The following is a 17,308-nucleotide window of genomic DNA, read 5'->3' as shown; positions in this document are numbered from 1 at the left end:
ATAGAGAGAGAGAGAAGGGTTGCGCTGCAGCTGTGTGGGTTGGGATGGGACAGAGAGCAGAGGAGATGCGCTTCTGGTGCTGCAGCTCGAGGAGAGGAACCGAGGAAGAAAGGGTAAAGTGCTCACACGAGAGAGAGACGGGAGAGAGACAGAGAAGTACCTATAGGTGGCCAAACGGGCCGCACGGCACGGCACGGACACGGTGGAGCACGGCACGGCGGGGGCACGGCGACACTGCCGTGCCGTGCCGCGTAGTGCCGCCGTGCCGAAGTCGCGGCCCAGGCACGGCACTACGGGGCTTTGCCGTGCCGTGTCGTGCCGATGGGCACGGCGACCCACCGTGTTCATGCTAGCTCGCCGCCGGCCACGCCTGAGAAAAGCAGGGATGGGGAGAGACAAAGAGGAGAGCTCGAGGAAGCTGCCGGCCGCGCCGCCGCGACTGAGAGAAGCAGGGGCAGGGAGACGGGGAGGAGAGCTCGAGGAAGCTTCCGGCCGCCGGCCGCCCAAGCACCGTCGGGGCTGTTGTAGCGAGAAGGCAGAAGGAGGAACAGGGAGGTCGGAGCTAGCGGGCTTTAGGGAGTCGGAGAGACACGCTCGTGAGGGAGACGGAGCGCTCGGAGACGGAGGGAGCGTGCGGCGGCGCGAGGAGTCGGAGAGGGAGGGCTGAGACTCTGGTGTTTTTTTGGTATGGTTTTGATCCAACAGCTATTATTTATTTATCTAAATACATCTAACGGTAGGAAGCTATCGGGCCGCTGCCGTGCTATCGGGCCGCCGCTGTGCCATCCCGTGCTGCGGCCTTAAGCGGGCCGTGCCCGAGCTCGGGCCGCGTGCTGCGATCGCGGCCCAAGCACGGCACTAGGCCTGGCACGGGTTTAAATATGGATCTTTCCCTTTTCTTAATGATGTAATATGGAGGTTGCGTATTGATGAGTTCAGCTATGGTAGGTAACCACAAAATGCTTGAATTGTCCACTTTTTGTGTGTAGTTGGCAGCTAGGGGGCTGGGGGGCTAGGTCTCCATTACTTATAGGATACTGTATATATACGGGAAGAAACTATAGAAAGAGCAAAAGACCAGCAAGCAAGTGGAGCCTAACCATATATAAACACGGTCGTGGTTGTAACTATTGCTTGAGCTTTTGTAGTTGACTAAGTTGAGCATCAGTAACGGCACGGTCAGGCTAAGGAGGTGTCAAATCATTTGATTTAGGCATGGGAAGCAGCGGGATGGGTTTTATTTGGTACTTATGGAGTTATGGGCAGGACAATCAGTGTTGTTGATGAACAAATGAACTCATTCTTTGGCAGAACATTCAGACAGGAAAGGTGTTCTTAGTTTTGTAGTAGAAAAAGATTAGCATGTCATTTCTTTTCGATCGTCAATGGAATGTTTCTGGTCGATCATTTTCTGAGCACTGTGCATGGTTGAAAAAGAAAACGCAAGCTTGTCGGTCTCCAGCCAGGCACATCTCTGAAGTCTGAACACTGGTGTTTGGAGGAGCACGCAGCTTATCTCTGAGACTCTTGACTCTGAGAGGGGAGAGAAAAGGAGGTGAATTCAGTTTTTTTGTTAAGGTTTCGTGGCCGAGAAACACACACCGAAATCATGGTCCCGTTTGGTTTGTTCCTAAAAGATCCTAGAAAGCACTTTGACCGCTAATTAAAAGTATTAAATAAATATAATTTACAAAACCAACTTCAGAACCCCTGCGGTAGGAATCCTGAAGAATCTAAAGAGGTCTTTGACCGCGTGATTAGAGAATAGTTACTGTAGTATCATTGTAGATTCATCGTGAAAAGTTACAATCATCCATGAAGAGATTTTGCAAATAGACTTCATTAAATACTCCATGCATACAAGATGGGGCTGTTCGGCTGATTTAAAAACCGGCTGATTTCGGCTGATTTAATAGTACCATGTGAGAAGAAATAAACCAAAACAAGCCGAAATAAGCCGGGAAAAGAGAAGCGAACAGGGCTGATATCCTTCTAGAACAACTCTAGAACTGGAGGACCCTGAATCGAAGATGGTCTCATCTGGGCCTTCGTCGGCCCAGATGAAATATACAAATATTTAAACTAAGAAGGATTGAAGGTGAATATAAGGGTCACCCATTTGCACTCTAAATTGGTGGTTACGTCTATTAATGAGTTCAGCTACGGTAGGTGAGCACAAAATGCTTGAATTGTCCTCATTTTGTGTGTCGTTGGCACCTTGGAGGCTGGGGCTAGGTCTCCATTAAGAGCAAAAGATCAGCAAGTGAAGGCTAATATATAAACACAGTCGTGGTTGTAACTATTGCTTAAGCTTTTGTAGTTGAGTTGAGCAGCAACGGCACGGCCAGGCTAAGGAGGTGTCAACTGTCAAATCATTTGATTTAGGCATGGGAAGCAGCAGGATGGGTTTCGTTTGGGCCGTCCGACCACATTGGCTAGGGCAAGGGAGAAAACACATAGAAGTGCACAGCCAGTTTATCAGTGTTGTCGATGAACAAATGAACTCATTCTTTGGCGATCATGTATGTATGTTGATATGTGGTCACAGACAATCAGACAGGAAAGGTGTTCTTAGTTTTGTAGAAGAAAAATATTAGCATGTGATCCCTTTTCGATCGTCAATGGAATGTTTCTAGCTTTGTTCGAGATGTTTCAGAGGGCTCTCGGTTTGGATGGCGTTCGATTTTTGCAAGGTAAAGAAAAGAAGTCTGCCGGCACTGAAATTCCTGCTGGCCGCCCGTGGTTTCGGAAGGAGAGCGAGAAGGCCGGGCACGCTGCCCTGGCATGCATTTGAGCGCAGAGGGGCACACCTGCAGCTGCAGTCAGTGCAGAGTAGTAGTAAAGCTTCTCTGCTTTCTGATACTAGCTGCGTAGCCTCTCTCGGCGATGATCGAGCAGTGACCCCGGCAGAAATCGCAAGCTTGTCTGTCTCCAGCCAGGCATGCGTATCTCTGAACATTGGTGTTTGGATGGGCATGCAGCTTATCTCTGAGACTCCTGACTCTCAGAGGGGAGAGAAAAGGAGGTAAATTCAGTTTTTTTTTTAAGGTTTCGTGGCCGAGAAACACACACCGAAATCATCTGAATCGATGATGGTCTCATCTGGGCCGACGACGGGGAGGTAGCAAGTCAATGCGACGGCATCTAATGGCCGTTCCCGTTCGTTCCGCCATTGCTTTTCGACCAAAAAGGGAGCGCCGGGGGGCGGGGGCCGGGAGCCCCGCGCGCCTGCGGCAGTGCGGCGGCCCGATCCGTCCGGTGGGTCCCGGCCGGGCGGCCAGCCACGTACGGCGGCTGCACCTCCCGCTGCCGGCAGCGCGTGCGCCGCCGCTGTTACAGACTTGAGACCCAGCTGAGCACAGTCCGACGGCCCCTTTCAACGTACCTTCCTCCACGCGTTACTGTCAGAATTCATTCATACCAAGCAATGCAAGGATCATCATCGCCATTCACAAGAGTGCTGCACCGCACAGCCTGGGTTTGGGATCACGGGGCAGCAACAGCAATGATCCCTAAAATATGCAGGGAACAGAGAGAGATGCGATGCTTTGCTTGCTCTCAAAGGGATCGACGACGACGATGCCGATGATGGCTGCACGGCACATCCATGGACGATGTAGCTCCAGGCCCTAGAAAGAGGAGAGCCACGCGCTTGCTTTGCTTCGTGTGCAGCTGCGTGCATCATCCCTGCGTGCCAACATACAGTACTACGACATGCACGCACCTTGGCGTGGCTCTCCGTGTCGTCACCAATGCCATGTGGTGGGAGAGGATCGATCTCATTCTCATCGATGGTCGATGGATCCACACGCCGCCCGATGCCCGTGTATGCACGCACTGCCTTTGCTGGTTTTCAGTGACCAACTACTGATTACTCAAAAGTGCATTTCTATCTCAGTTTCAGAGTTTCTGCAGACTGCAGCTGCAAGGCCCCTCCAATCTAGTATTTGTTTCAGGTTTTTCTATGGTCAACGATGCTTTTCGCTTCTGCCAAGTACTTTCTTATCAGAGCAGTACATAAGTGTATCAACCTGTATGTGGTAGAGTAGAATTCTGCTCAAAGAGATGTACTGTAACTATATGCAGAGACTATTGGTGGTGGTAGGGGCTTGGCATGGCATGCATGGTCCAACGGTCAAAGGCAGCCACGCCCTCGACATGCATGCATGATTCAAAGAGGCTTGCAGTCAAGGCATGTGATCATTGTTAATGTTCCCCAGTGCTGCAGCTAATAAGGGAAAAAGGAGCCAGGACGACAGTACTAACTTATACTAGCTGCTGGCCTGCTGCTAATAACTCTCTTAATATTATGACTGTTATAAATCAGCAAGCGTGTTGAACGCTGCCGGCTGTCGATCTGCAGCTAAATGAATTACCACTAGGAAGTGCTTCGTTGGCAAGGCAATTTCCCAATGGGTAGTTAGTTTATATATCGTCGCCTATTTTGAGTTCATTGCTGAACCATCTCACACAAACTTTTTGTCTCGTTCTCATGATCAAAACTATGATATATATGGACCTAATATTGTGGCCTCTCGTCATATACATAAACAGGGCAATGAGGCAAACTCTTAAACTCATGGCATTATTCGATGGGTACGATACTCTTCAACGATGCAAGTTTTCATGACATAGTTTAGTTATTTGGGCCTCAAATATCTTCATGAATCAATGGAAAAGGGTATCCAAGAAGTAGCCAAGTGAGAGGAGCAAATAGCGATCATAATTTGGAGCCAGAAGGGGTGCACATGTACGAGCTAGCACAAGCACTGCCAGTGCATGCATCGCGTTGCACTGCATGCCCAGTTGCCCACATAGGGAAACTGCGCACTGGTACCGGTACTGGTATAGTTGTCCAACGGGCCCAGCCCGGCCCGATCCGGCACGGCACGATTAGCCCGGATAACTAATTGTGCCGGGCCGGGCCGGCCCACGTGCCGAGGCACTGCGCACAAGCACGGCCCGAGAACAATTTGGCGTGCCGGGCAGGCCCGACCGGCCTGTTAGGCCCAATGCGCCGCCGCAGTCCTCCGCGCGCGCCGCCGCTGGTTGGCGCATGCCCGGCCGCGCCTCGCCGCAGATCTGCGCGAGCCCGGCCACGCTGAGCCTGAAGGGGAGGCGACCAGCGGTAGCGACGTGCTGGAGGAGAATGGGCGGCGCCGGCCGCCGCGGCCTGCGGCGCGAGGAGGAGAGGAGGTGGCGGTGTCGCAGCATCACGAGGTCGCTCGCCGGCCGCGGTTCGGGAGGAGAGGAGGGGGCCGCGCGGCGGCCGCGACTCGGGCGGAGAGAAGGGGGCCGCGGGGAGAAAGGGGCGGCGACGACGGCGGCCCGGAGGAGGATGCATCGCCGGCGGCCGCATGGAGGAGATGAGGGGGCGGGTTGCGTGAGGGAGGGAGCCAGGAGGGTCACGGGCTCACGGCCTCACGGAGTCACGGGTGGAGATCTAGGGTTGGCATTTTGGGCTGAGGTGTATGTGGGCTGATTGTTAATTGGGCTGACACATATTCGTGCCGGGCCGGGCCGGCCCACGTGCCTGAGGCACGGCCCAGGCACGGCACGACGCCCGTGCCGGCCCGGCCCGGGCCCGTTTAATCTCGTGCCGGGCCGGGCTTTGTACCGGGCCGAAAATTTGTGCTTCGGGCCGGCCCACGGGCCTCGGGCCGGATGGAAAACTATAGGTACTGACCCCTTTTTTTATGAAAATAAAATACTGGCTTGCCCATGTGGGGCCCACATGCAGTGGGGGCCAGCCAGCGGCTGAGCTAGGCTCCTGCCAGTTTGTCTGCTCCGGGAGGGGCAGCTCATGCCATTGCAAAGGATGCCACCACTGCTGACTGCTCTTGTTCGGCATGCCAAAAGGCCGGGCCAGCGCCCAAATATTCTCTCGAGGCATCATTGCAGTTTTTGCAACCTTTCTGAGATGGCGCTGCCCGAGTTTGGGTTATAAAAACGCCCCTCCTCTTCCTCACTTTGCTCCCCCAGTAGTGGCTGCAGCATCTGAGACATCCTTGCTCTCTCCTCTTTATTTCTCTCGTGTCTCATGCTGCTGCCGGCTTCAACTGACTGAAGAGAAACCTACTGACTGAAGAAGAATCTACTGAAGAGGAGGCGCCCAGAAGAGTTTTAAGGTAAAGGACAAGCATCTCTTGATTCGGTTGGGCAGTAGCCTGTCTCGGCTTGAATCCCAGATCGGTGGTTCTGCATGCCGTGTTGTTCCCCGTGGGCCGTGGGATCCGGTGACTTCTTCAGTGTTCTGTAATTGAGTATGAGGAAGTGTTTGCTCATTACTTGCATGATTATTAAAACGCCCGTATCAAAGCAGCAGACGCCCGTATCAAAGCAGCAGCCTTGACCTTGAGGCCACCCTTTCTTGTTGGCATGTCTTTATGTGCTTGTTCATTATTACTGCCTCATAGTTCGTTCCTCGAATTCAGCAACCCTGAATCCTAGAGAACACACATCGTCGGTCTTCCTTTCCAGCAACTGAAAAGCTTGCTTCCCTTTTGTTGATTTCTGCATCCTGCACCTTTCAATTCTGGCTGCAGCCAACTGGTTGGAGAGCAAGGGCCGGTCAAGGGCACGGAGGATGGTGCAGATGGAGAAGCTTGTGAATCACTGCGACATGGAGCTGATGAAGATGGCCATGCTCAGGCACGAACAGACCTTCAGGCAGCAGGTACACGCTCGATCGAAGAAGACGCAAGTCAATTCTCCACTTCCGAGTACGATGACCTTAATTCTCCTGATTATTTTGCTCCAATTGGTCCACGAGTTGCACCGGATGTACCGCGTCCAGAAGCAGCTGATGATGAGCGGCGGCCGGTGGAGGCCGCCGTCGGAGCTCATCAGCTGCCGGCGGCATCAGACTAGGCGCGGCAGGCAGCCGCGTCGTCGCGCCCTGGACCTAGGCCTGCACCTCCCCGCTGACGACTACATCCTCGTCGCCGGCGCGGACAACGCAACGCCACCGTCGCCGAGGCAAGAGGACGGGCTGGAGCTGACGCTCGCCATCGGCAGCGGCGGCGCCAGCAGGAGTAAGCGGCGGGAGCCTGACGTCGACGTCGACGTCCACCGACACCGCCAGCGGATCGCCGCCGCACCGGAGGGGGACGCCGGCGTTCCATCTCCAGGAAGGGGCGGCGGCGGCGATGAAGCAGCCGCAGCCGCAGCCGCGGTCGCCATGGCTCGTGCAGTGCCTCAGCCTCAAGATGGCGTGAGATGGCCAGCCAGTTGGGCGGCCACGGCGGTGGTCATGGCCGTCGGATTTGCAAGGCGGCGGTGTCTGTAGCTCGTACGGTGAGGACGCGGCAGGTAGTGGTAGCTGCTACTGCTAGAGTGCTAGAGGCTAAGCATGTCGCTTGCTGTCAAGTAATAATCCCGTTTGACCAACTGCTGTTAAACGAGCACTCGCAGACCAACTATTTTCAGTAGTGCTGTTGATCACCACGATTATTGGTGTAGCTCATGATCTACATGTTAACATGTGTGAGCATCAGCATTTCAGAAATGCACTTCAGAAAGTAACCGCAGGCTGCCTGCTTGACGACTCTGCATTTCTGGGAGAGGTAGTCATATAGCTCTAGAAAGCGCATCATATTTTACACAAGACATTTCTTTCAAAAGTATTACGTCAGATATATAACATTTTAATATGGAGTTCATAATTTGGCAGAATTCGGTGTGGTTTGAAAGAATAAACTTGACAACCGTGTAATTATACATAGTATCTTAAGGTTCGTATGTGCATGGTTGTGCATTATTCAGTAAAGTTTCTCGCTAAAAACGTCCTTCCCCTATTCTGCATCCCCTGAAGTCGACACAACACTGGCTATTACTAACTAGCTAGGTCCATCCCCTTTCCCTCCTTTCTGGTGATCCAGCTTTTCACCAAACTTTCAGAGCAGGAGGCAAAGAGCAGAGCAGGCATGCCAAAATGTCAACTGGAGGGAAAAAATGCCCTGTTTAGATCTTTACCCGTAAACCCCGTAAACGTAAAAAAAACATTACATCGAATATCGAATATTTTGACACATGCATGGAGTACTAAATAAAGTCTATTTACAAAACTTTTTGCATGGATGGGCTGTAAATCGCGAGACGAATCTAATGAGCCTACTTAATCCATGATTTGCAACAGTAATGCTACAGTAACCATCCGCTAATTATGGATTAATCATGGATTAATTAGCATCGTTAGATTCGTCTCGTGATTTACAACCCATCTGTGTAAAAAATTTTATAAATAGACTTCATTTAGTACTTCAAATTAGCAAGATTCCGTCGCAATTTTTTTTTGCGTTCTATCTAAACACAGCCAAAGTAACATTGACACCTAAAAGTTTCAAAACAGTAACTGAAAGTAGACCACTGGTATCGTGCACATCTCTGAGTATTATCCAAAACACAGGCTATAAGCAAAACACAATGCACGGAAAAGTGTATGCAAACAGTCATAGTGGCAAAGACGTCTCAAAGATCAAGAGTGCATCGGAGAAAAATTGGTGAATGTGCAGCGCGTTCATCCTTATCTGTGATCAGGCAATGCAAGAAGCAACCGGATAAAAATGCATGCATACAAAAAAGAATTAGTAACTGCAGCTAGACAACTGCATTGAGCAACAAGCGGGGGATAAATAATAGTAGAGTCTAGCAAATCTATCGTGGATATCATCTAGTAACCTGTTGACAATGTCAAGCTTTACGGCAGGTCAAGATGCCCTGGATACTGATCCTAACAAACAATCGCTAGTTGTGTTCGGCAGAAGGAAGGAGTTCAGAGCTTGCATTTTTCCTCCGAGCTGGAGCACCATCCGATTCAGACAAGTCATAGCTCCCTTGCAGCAACCATCTGCTTCTGTTCATCCTCAGCTATCCTCCAAGCAGCCTGGAAACCAGTAGAAACAATTTAGATGTCAGCCTGAAAGGAACGAATGTTTCTTTTTACACTTTTCAGATGATGCATTGATTTAATAGAATTACCTTAGCTCTCTCAATCTTTGACACACGAGGCTTCATCGAGTTCCCAAGGCCCATTCCTCCCCACGCATCCAGAAGCTCCTTCTCTCTTGCTCTTCTACGCTCTTCCACAGGGTTTAAGCCACTGGGTGGTGTTTCTTCGGCAGCAGCTGCTAGCTTGGCCTGCTCAAGTTTCGTTGGACGCTTGACAAAGATGTCACTCAAAGTTTCCTTTTCATGCTCAATCTTCTCCTTTTCAAGCCTGGAGATGCGCTTGACTAAGACTTGATCTAAACTGTCCGCAGCAATGGCACTGTTGCAGGGCCTTTGCTTGTCACTCTGCATGTTGGTTCCTCCTCCCAATGCATTCCTCTTCTCATATTCCATCTTTTCCCTTTCTAGTCGACTTACATGTTTCACTAAGACTTGATCTAAACTTTCAAATGGTTGGGCATTGTTACCAATCTTTCGCTGATCATATGGCACATTGGTCAATCCTTCACCCAATTGATTCCTCTTCTCGTAATCAATCTTTTCCCTTTCAAGCCTAGATACATGCTTCACTAAGATATCATCTAAGCCCTCTGTCACAGTTGTGCTTTGACCATGCTTCTCAGGATGTTTGGGCACATTGGTTTGTCCTTCGCGTGCTTCCCTCTTTTCCTTCTCCAATCTATGGATTGGCTTAATGAAGATCTTATCCAGGCCAACATCTACTGAGTTGCCATCTACAGTACAGAAGGATTTAAGTGCTTCCAGCTTAGCAGCTTCGATTCGAGTTAATCTTTTACCACTCTGTCTAACCATTGCACCAGAGGGCGGTAGCTGATGTGAATATAAATTTCTGTTCTCTTTATCTTCTTGCACATAATCAGAAAAGTCTTGGATATGATTGCTGCCTTCACCTGATCCCTTGGAATCACAGTTTCCCTTTGAATCACCTTTATTTTCAGCTTCTAACTGTGCCCTGGTGAACTCCAATTCTCTGTTTCTGGACTGCACATCACTGGCTTTGACAATGCTTTGATTATTCTTCTTTGCTTCCAAGATCTCCTTCTCAAGCTTAGATACATGCTTCACAAGAATGCTGCCCAGGTCTGAAGAAGATTCTGCCTTTGCATTGCTGCTGGAAAATTGGCTAGGGGCATCATGTGCCACAGATTTTATCAAAGTGGCTTTTCTGCTTGCTTCTCTTGCTTCCTGAACTTCTCTTTCGAGTTTTGAAAGATGCTTCACCAAAAACTTGTCCAGACTTGGTAGCTCAGAAGCGACTTCTTTCTCTGGTCCTTGGACATCAACTAAGCTTGCTGCAGTAGAATACCTCCTTGATTGTGATCTGAGTGACCCAGCACTAATGTTGTTTGCAGGATCTGTTTCATGATATTTGCCCCTTTCACATTGAAGTGCAGTGTTAAGCCCAGATGTGGCTACAATGACTGCCAGGGAAGCTAGCTCATCTTCATGAAGAGCTTTTAGCCTTTCAAGCATAATGCTAACTACATCTATGGATTCTCGAACAGATGTGGCATTGAAATCAGAAGGAGCACTGGTGCTGTTGATGTCTTCTTTATTGAGTTTCGATCTAGTTGTACCTTCATTGCTACAGTCACCAGGCTGCTGTTTGTCGTCATAATTCAAATCAGCCTCTTCCAAATCAGGATTTTGGCTTATTTTCCATAACAGCTCCTTAAATTCTTCTCTCTTTGCTGAATCTGGAGAGTTCGCGAGTCGAACAAATGCCTTTTTAACTGCAGCAGAAACCTCCATATCAATCTGAAATGCAGTCTGAAAGGATGCAGTAACTTTATGGGTTGATCGTCCTCCACTATGTGACGATGATTCCACCTCATACTGCTGATTTGGGCAATCTGGTCTGTCATACATCATCACGCCCATTGCTCTAGCTTTCTCAAATGCTTCTGTTGCTCGAAGCATGGCCTTTTCCCTATCTTCTTCAGCATTTTTATTTTGGACCCTGTAGCAAAATAAAATAAAAGAATTGAATCACGAACAGACAACATAATAAAAGAATGAATGCATAAGGTCCAGCACAAGAGATTAAAAGAGCATGTGGAGTAATCTCACCTGGCTGCTCGAAGAATTCTACACCATGAAGCTTCAACCATAGCTGCTTTGCGAGCTTCTGTCGCCTTTCTGGCAGCCTCTCTAGCTGCAATCTTCTCCCTTGCCATCCTTGTATAGTGAGGATTAGCATTTCCTAGAGTCTCATGAAGGGATGTGGTCATTCCATCTGTTTCCTACAGAAGACAGAAAGGCAGAGCTTTAATCCTTCATGCTAAAGAAATAAATCTGATTTCCCTTCTCCTTTTTTTTTTGGGGATCTCTGTGGACAAGAAATATTCAGGTAACATTGCAATTTTGTAGTCAAACATTGCATTTAATAAGGGCACTAAAAAACATTGAAATCAATGCTCATGCACTTCACCAAAGAGAAGCATCATTTGACTTTATTCATTAGATACCTGAAGATGCTTTATCTTCCTCTTCATGTATGACTCAGTCTTCTTCCGAGGGGTCCAATTGATGGGTGAACCACTTCTGCGATTCCTAGATTTTTTGAACTGCACTGTTGACTTATTCACAGATTTCAAAACTGAACCTCCTCCAGAATCTCTTGACCCTGGACTCTGCATGAAACAGTTGAATGAAACATGGTAAGGATAACATTAAAAAACTCACATATATACAGAACATTAATAATTTTACTCAATTTAGTCGCACATCGTAAACATTGATAATGATAAGGACCTAAAAATATTCTTGAATCCGCTTATTTATGTCAGCTAAGATCCCACCCAGCATTTCCTTTGACCAAAGCTATCACAAAAAAATATTCCTGCAAAGTGTATACCTCTTTTAGATCTAAAGAGTAATGATTTAGCCCTTCGTAAATGGAATAGTTTGGTACATGATTTATATTTTGTATGATGCTGATAATTTAAGAGTATTTGATGTTCAACCGTTCGGAAACTGCATACAAGTATGACTGTATGAGTCCTTTTTATCCGTTGACCCAGATCCTCAAAATCAATTAATTCAGCTGCCTTCTTATAATCGTAAGCTTATGATGGTAGCAGTTCAAATGAGAAAAGAAATTTTGTTTTACTGACTTTCTGTAGGCTATAAGTTGAACGAAGCATCCATTAGTGATGGCATATAAGCCTAGTGTTTGTATCTTAATTATGCAACTTTGTTCTGTCTTTGCAATTGCCTTGGCTTCCAAGTTGAAGGGCCTTGGCTACTTTTGCTTTTGCACTTTAGTGGTTGAGCTGCTGCCTATATAAGCACAGCTAACCCCTCTCTTGTAAGGTGAACTCCACTTTCATTTCAATCAAGCGGCCTCTGGTCAAACTGACCTCTGGCCTTTACCCAAAGGGTTAATTGGATCTGTGCCATTACAATTTCTAGAATTCACTGATCTGCCGTTACAATTCACCTATTTGGAGATATGCTAATACAATTCGTTATTTGCTTGAGATGTGCCATTTTGTACGTATTTGATGCTCCTGGGTCCACTCGCAAGTCTCTGTATTTCCGTATGGTCCAAACTGCCCCTGCTGCCTCTATTCTCTCTCCACCCACTGACATTAAGGCCCCACATGTCATCCCCTACCTCCATCCCTTCTTCTTTCCTCTGCTTCTTCTTCATCTCGCCGCTGCTGCTGCCGGCCATGACCGGACGCCTCCGAACCCGCCCCAGAACCTTCCAGAACCCCAGCCCCTCCAAGCCTCCCGAGCTCCTCCCCCCGCACCCTCCCCTCCCAGCTCCGTAGGCCGTCGCCGAGGCCATGCTCGAGCTCAAGGGATGCTGCCGCAGGGGTGGGGCAACACAGACCTCAAGACGGCGTCCGCTGCAAGGTTAGGGATAAATTAGCCGGCAATACAAATTGAAGGGAACAATCGTCGTCCCTAGAGTTCAAATCGAAATCTTGTTGTCCAAATCAAAGCACAAATCAACGCACAAACACATTAGAATGTAGTACTCGAGCTATTGATGGCTTGGATACAGTGCACGAGCTAGCGAAGCACACGAGAAAGATGAAGCTTGCAGCATCAGCAAGTTGCAGGCTCGTTGATGCATAGGGAAAAATGAAATTAAGAGAACTCCCATGTCGCATTGCTGCTTCCCACTGCTGCGTCACTCGCCATAGTGCCGCACGCCGCTGCTCTCGCCGTAGCTGCTGCGTCACTCGCCGAGCTGCTCGAGAGCATGCCGGCGCCGGAGACAGCGGCGCAGCTCGGCATCATGGACACAAGCAAGTTGTTCTACACCGCTAATCACAGCGAGGCAGCAGCTAGCAGCTCCACGGCGCAGCAGCAGAGCTCGCACAAACAGAGGTGTCCCACGACAGGCACACGACGGCGGCGGGCAAGCCGGCGCGGCGACGGGGGCGTTCCTGGCGGCGCGGCAAGGGAAATGGTCGGGGATGGTCAAGGGCTCACCGAGGATTCGGTTTTTAAGGTTGAAGGGCGAGGAAGAGGGCCAGAGGTGGGGGTTCGACGGGAGTAGAAGCTTTGGGTGGCTCCAATGGCGGCCGGCGGTGGCGGAATCGATTCCCATCGATTCAGTCGAGAGGAGCTCGGCCAAGGTTTGGGGAAGATGGAGGAGGTGGTTGGGGGAGCCTTGTGCGCGAGGAATCGGAGAGGGAGGAGATGGGGACGGCGAACTTGCCGTCGCCATTGGGACGGCGGGTCTGTCCGGGGACGCGTCTCCGGCGCCGCGGGCGGGTGGCGACGAGGTGTGGCCGCTCTTGGAGCAGCGGAGCAGGCGGAGCGTGCCCCGGCGACGGTGGCAGCGGCCGCTGCTGCAGTGCCTGCGACGCGGGGGCTAGGGGACTCGCCGGGGGAGGAGAGGCGCACCATGGGCGTTTGAGAGAAGAGAGACTGGTTGGAGAGGAAAGGAAGGAGAAAGAAGATGATGTGGTACCCACATGTCAGCCAGTGGAGAGAAAGGAGGTAGCAGGGGCAGTTTGGACCATACGGAAATATGGAGACCTGCGAGTGGACCCATGAGCATCAAATACGTATAAAATGACACATCTCAAGCAAAGAACGAATTGTAATGGCATATCTCCAAATAGATGAATTGTAATGGCAGATCAGTGAACTCGAGAAATTGTAATGGCACAGATCCAATTAACCCTTACCCAAATGTGTGTGTTTTCTGGGCATCAATTAGAGGTGAGAGGTAAAGAAATTAAGGCGGTTCACAACCAGTCATGATCCTACTGCTCCATCGAGTTGTAAACTGCGGGCGCTCCCGCTTAATTGCCAATTGGACGAGATCACCATGGAAAGGGTGAATAAATAGGGTTTTAACCAGGCATTTGGACTCTAAGCAATCCAGATAAACTAAAATGCAGTAATTCTACCAAGAACGAGAAGCAATAACTGCATCAGCACTGAAGGATTCCACAAGACACATTCGGTTGCTGCATCGCTCCAATCGGGCGGCACATACCCTGCCCGATTTCGTTCTCCGCACAGGTAAACGCTCCAAGGCGGAGCCGCGCCTCGCGCACTCCCAGTCCCAGCGAACTCGATCTTCCCCAACAATTAGCCGCGCGAATCTCAACGAGGCCATGACAAAACAAGATGTAATCGACGCAGCCACTAAATCGAGGTAAAGGGGTCGAGCGGGCGAACCTTGCGGGAGCTCCCGCCGCTGCGGTTGGGGGAGGTCCTCCTGCGGGGCGCGGGCGTGGGCGAGGAGCAGCGGGCGGCGGCGCACCCGACGCCGTCGCCGTCCCCGTTCCCGTCCCCGTCCCCGTCGCCTGCGCTGGGAAGAGGCGGAGGCGAGGAAGCGAGAGGCGCGGGCGTGGGCGAGGAGCAGCAGGCGGCGCCTTCGCCGTCGCCTTCGGCTGCGCTGGGAGGAGGCGGAGACGAGGAAGCGGGAGGCGCGGTGGCGGCCATGGCGGTGGGAGCGGTGGAGGAGGACTCGATGGGGAGGCGGAGGCGGAGGGGGAGGCGAGGATGGTGGGGGGATTGGATTCAAATGGAAGGGAGAGGGGATCGGGGGAGAAGTAGCCGTTACAGAAGATGAGATTGGGCAGGGCTCCGTGGAGTAGGGTAGGACAAGATGAGATTTGGGTCATAATAAATCCGTTTTAGGCTGTTGGGTTTTCTTTTTAGTGGTGACTGGAGAGTACTGATTCCAGCAACTGCAATACTGCGTCTAGATTAGAAATTAATGTTTGTCCTATTTCGTTTTGAAACCCTTTTTTCGGGTTAGAAATGCAAATGCTTGTAGTAACGTTGTAGCATTTGTTTTCCCCATTCGGATTCGGGAGACATTGATTGGATCCCATCCAAAGTTTATTTTGAAAAACTTTGAACACTACTCACGCGGGCTGGGCTCAGGCCTCCGGCGACGACTGGTCCGCCGCGGCCCGGTAGCAGCCGGTTCAGATCTGGATCCAAATTCTTTCCTCGAAGAATCCTTCCCACATTGCGTGCGCACGCACGGGCACCTCTCCCTCCTTGAAACTCACTCACCATTAGAGATGGTAACAGTTACGTACTCGCCGAGTATTGGTCACTCGTATCCGCAGCCGGTAGAACTAAGTTTTACTCATACCCGTATAGGTAGAAAATGTTTTCATAACTGTACCCGCACGGGTAATTTGTACCCGACCCGAAAACATCACTACTACAGAACAGATCTTTGTTCCAAACCATTTGTCCCGACTGTCTTTTGCTGAGCAACCACCTTGCTGGACCCGCCATCCAGTCGCCAGGATCGTCGTGCCGTACGGGCTTGTTTGCTTCCGACCCTGGGAAAGCTGCCTGGCTCAGGCAGCAATCCCAGGCGTTGGATTTGGGTGGCCTGGGACTGGATGATGCTGCCTGGCCGGCGAGCTGCCTGGCAGGCAGCAACCAAACAGGCCCTACATCTCGTCGACCAGGAGCTACCACCAGTCGATTGCTCAATTGATTAGGCGGCGCCCGGAACTGCATGCTCGGCACGTAATGACGTAACAGATCGACTAATCAAAATGGATGTGATTACTCGTACTCGTACCGCACGCAGCTTGGTTCGAAAATTATTTGCGTATCAGCTCATCAATTTAGTAGTCTGTTCGAAATTATTTATTAGTATTAGAAGCCCCCTCTCTTGTCGCGTCAGGAACTGCCGAACTGAAGCCGAAACGTACGGCTCTGATGTAAACCGGCACCCATCGATAAAGCAAGTATTAAAGCAAGTATTATATTATAGTGCCACATAGGCGAGCGGTATACGAGTACACGTCTGAAAAGTCCTCGTTGGTAGAAAGAGAAAAGAAGGAAGCAAACGGAGCGGGCGCTCTACTACTCGCTCGACTGAATCATCGCTCCCGAGGACAAAACGCTCGCTCCCAGCCCGACACAGGCGTAGGAGCCGCCGCCTCCGATCCCGTGCGCCTCCCCGTGTTCCTGCTCCCTCCCGCGCCAAATCAACCCTTCCCTCCCGCCAAATCGTTCCTCCTGCACCTGAAATCGATCTCTCCCGCGCCAAATCACATAGTAATCCCCCCAAAATCGACCCAGGCACCACCAAATCGCCCCAAAATTTCCAATCCCCAAACCCTAGACTCCATCCCCAACCTGCGCGATGAGCGGCCAGTCCAAGAGGATGTGTGCGCCCCCTCCCTCTGTTTATATAGCCCCTTATGTGGGCTGCCTTGGGCCCCACCTTGGGCGCCCCCTTTTAGGCCGAAAAGGCCCATTAGTGCACCTAAGCCCAGTCTAATTTGGATCTCATCTTTATCAGGCTTCTTTCCCTTAAGTGTGTGACCCTATGTGCTTATTTGCGAATAGACATGGCCCGAGTACTCTTACTCGGCCCAATAGTAGACAGTGGCCTCTAGCAAGACATGTCAACTCCTATACGCACACAAAGATCATATCAGACGAGACGCCACAATATCATATACATGTTGTTCCCTTTGCCTCACGATATTTGGTTTAGTTTAAAGCCGACCATTCTTTCTCGATCATGTGATTCGAAATACTTGGTTAACTCTTAACCCCAGCATGGCCATGCATTTTCTTATCCGAATCACTCGAGGGGCCCAGAGATATCTTTCTCTTGTAGAGAGGGGCAAATCCCATCTTGACTGACTATGTCTCACAGCATGCTTCTTGACAGACCCGAAAGCCACCTTTATGACTATCCTGTTACGGTGCAGCGTTTGATGGCTCCTAAGTAAGTCGGTTCACATCTTGAGTACATACGACGATCTCAGGTCTTAGGACACAGCGTACATATTGTGTAATGAGAAGTCATCATCTCGTGTTGGGTCAGTCCAGTCTCATGTCTCATATGAGCCCACATTATTAGTTTGACATCCAC

At 50.4% G+C, this 17,308-nt stretch overlaps 1 protein-coding gene and 1 pseudogene across 2 annotated transcripts; one reads left to right on the top strand and one right to left on the bottom strand.

Moving 5' to 3' along the window:
• Positions 1 to 5,857: 5,857 nt before the first annotated feature.
• On the top strand, positions 5,858 to 7,547 carry LOC120687556 (annotated as a pseudogene).
• A 946-nt stretch (positions 7,548 to 8,493) lies between these two features.
• On the bottom strand, positions 8,494 to 14,975 carry LOC120691752. Of its 2 annotated transcripts, none has more exons than XM_039974933.1 (5): positions 14,623 to 14,975; positions 11,439 to 11,603; positions 11,041 to 11,213; positions 8,980 to 10,930; positions 8,494 to 8,884 (listed from the first exon to the last, which is right to left on the bottom strand). In XM_039974933.1, the coding sequence occupies exons 1-5, from the start codon at positions 14,887 to 14,889 to the stop codon at positions 8,825 to 8,827; spliced, it is 2,616 nt and encodes an 871-aa protein (XP_039830867.1). In that variant the 5' UTR covers positions 14,890 to 14,975; the 3' UTR covers positions 8,494 to 8,824. The 2 variants fall into 2 exon arrangements, with proteins under 2 accessions (XP_039830867.1, XP_039830868.1); XM_039974934.1 differs by lacking the exon at positions 14,623 to 14,975 and adding an exon at positions 12,590 to 13,040.
• Positions 14,976 to 17,308: the final 2,333 nt, after the last annotated feature.

The sequence above is a fragment of the Panicum virgatum genome, chromosome 9N, assembly GCF_016808335.1.
Source record: "Panicum virgatum strain AP13 chromosome 9N, P.virgatum_v5, whole genome shotgun sequence".
Lineage (NCBI taxonomy): Eukaryota > Viridiplantae > Streptophyta > Magnoliopsida > Poales > Poaceae > Panicum > Panicum virgatum.
The sequence above is the reverse complement of the archived record's forward strand: the minus strand, read 5'-3'. Positions and strand labels throughout refer to the sequence as shown.

Excerpts from the sequence above, each read along its gene's own strand:
- LOC120691752 (XM_039974933.1), bottom strand. The coding sequence starts at position 14,889 with ATGGCCGCCACCGCGCCTCCCGCTTCCTCGTCTCCGCCTCCTCCCAGC. Across the intron at positions 11,604-14,622 it reads GCGGCGGGAGCTCCCGCAAG|AGTCCAGGGTCAAGAGATTC; the intron begins GTTCGCCCGCTC and ends TGTTTCATGCAG. Across the intron at positions 10,931-11,040 it reads AGAATTCTTCGAGCAGCCAG|GGTCCAAAATAAAAATGCTG; the intron begins GTGAGATTACTC and ends ATTTTGCTACAG.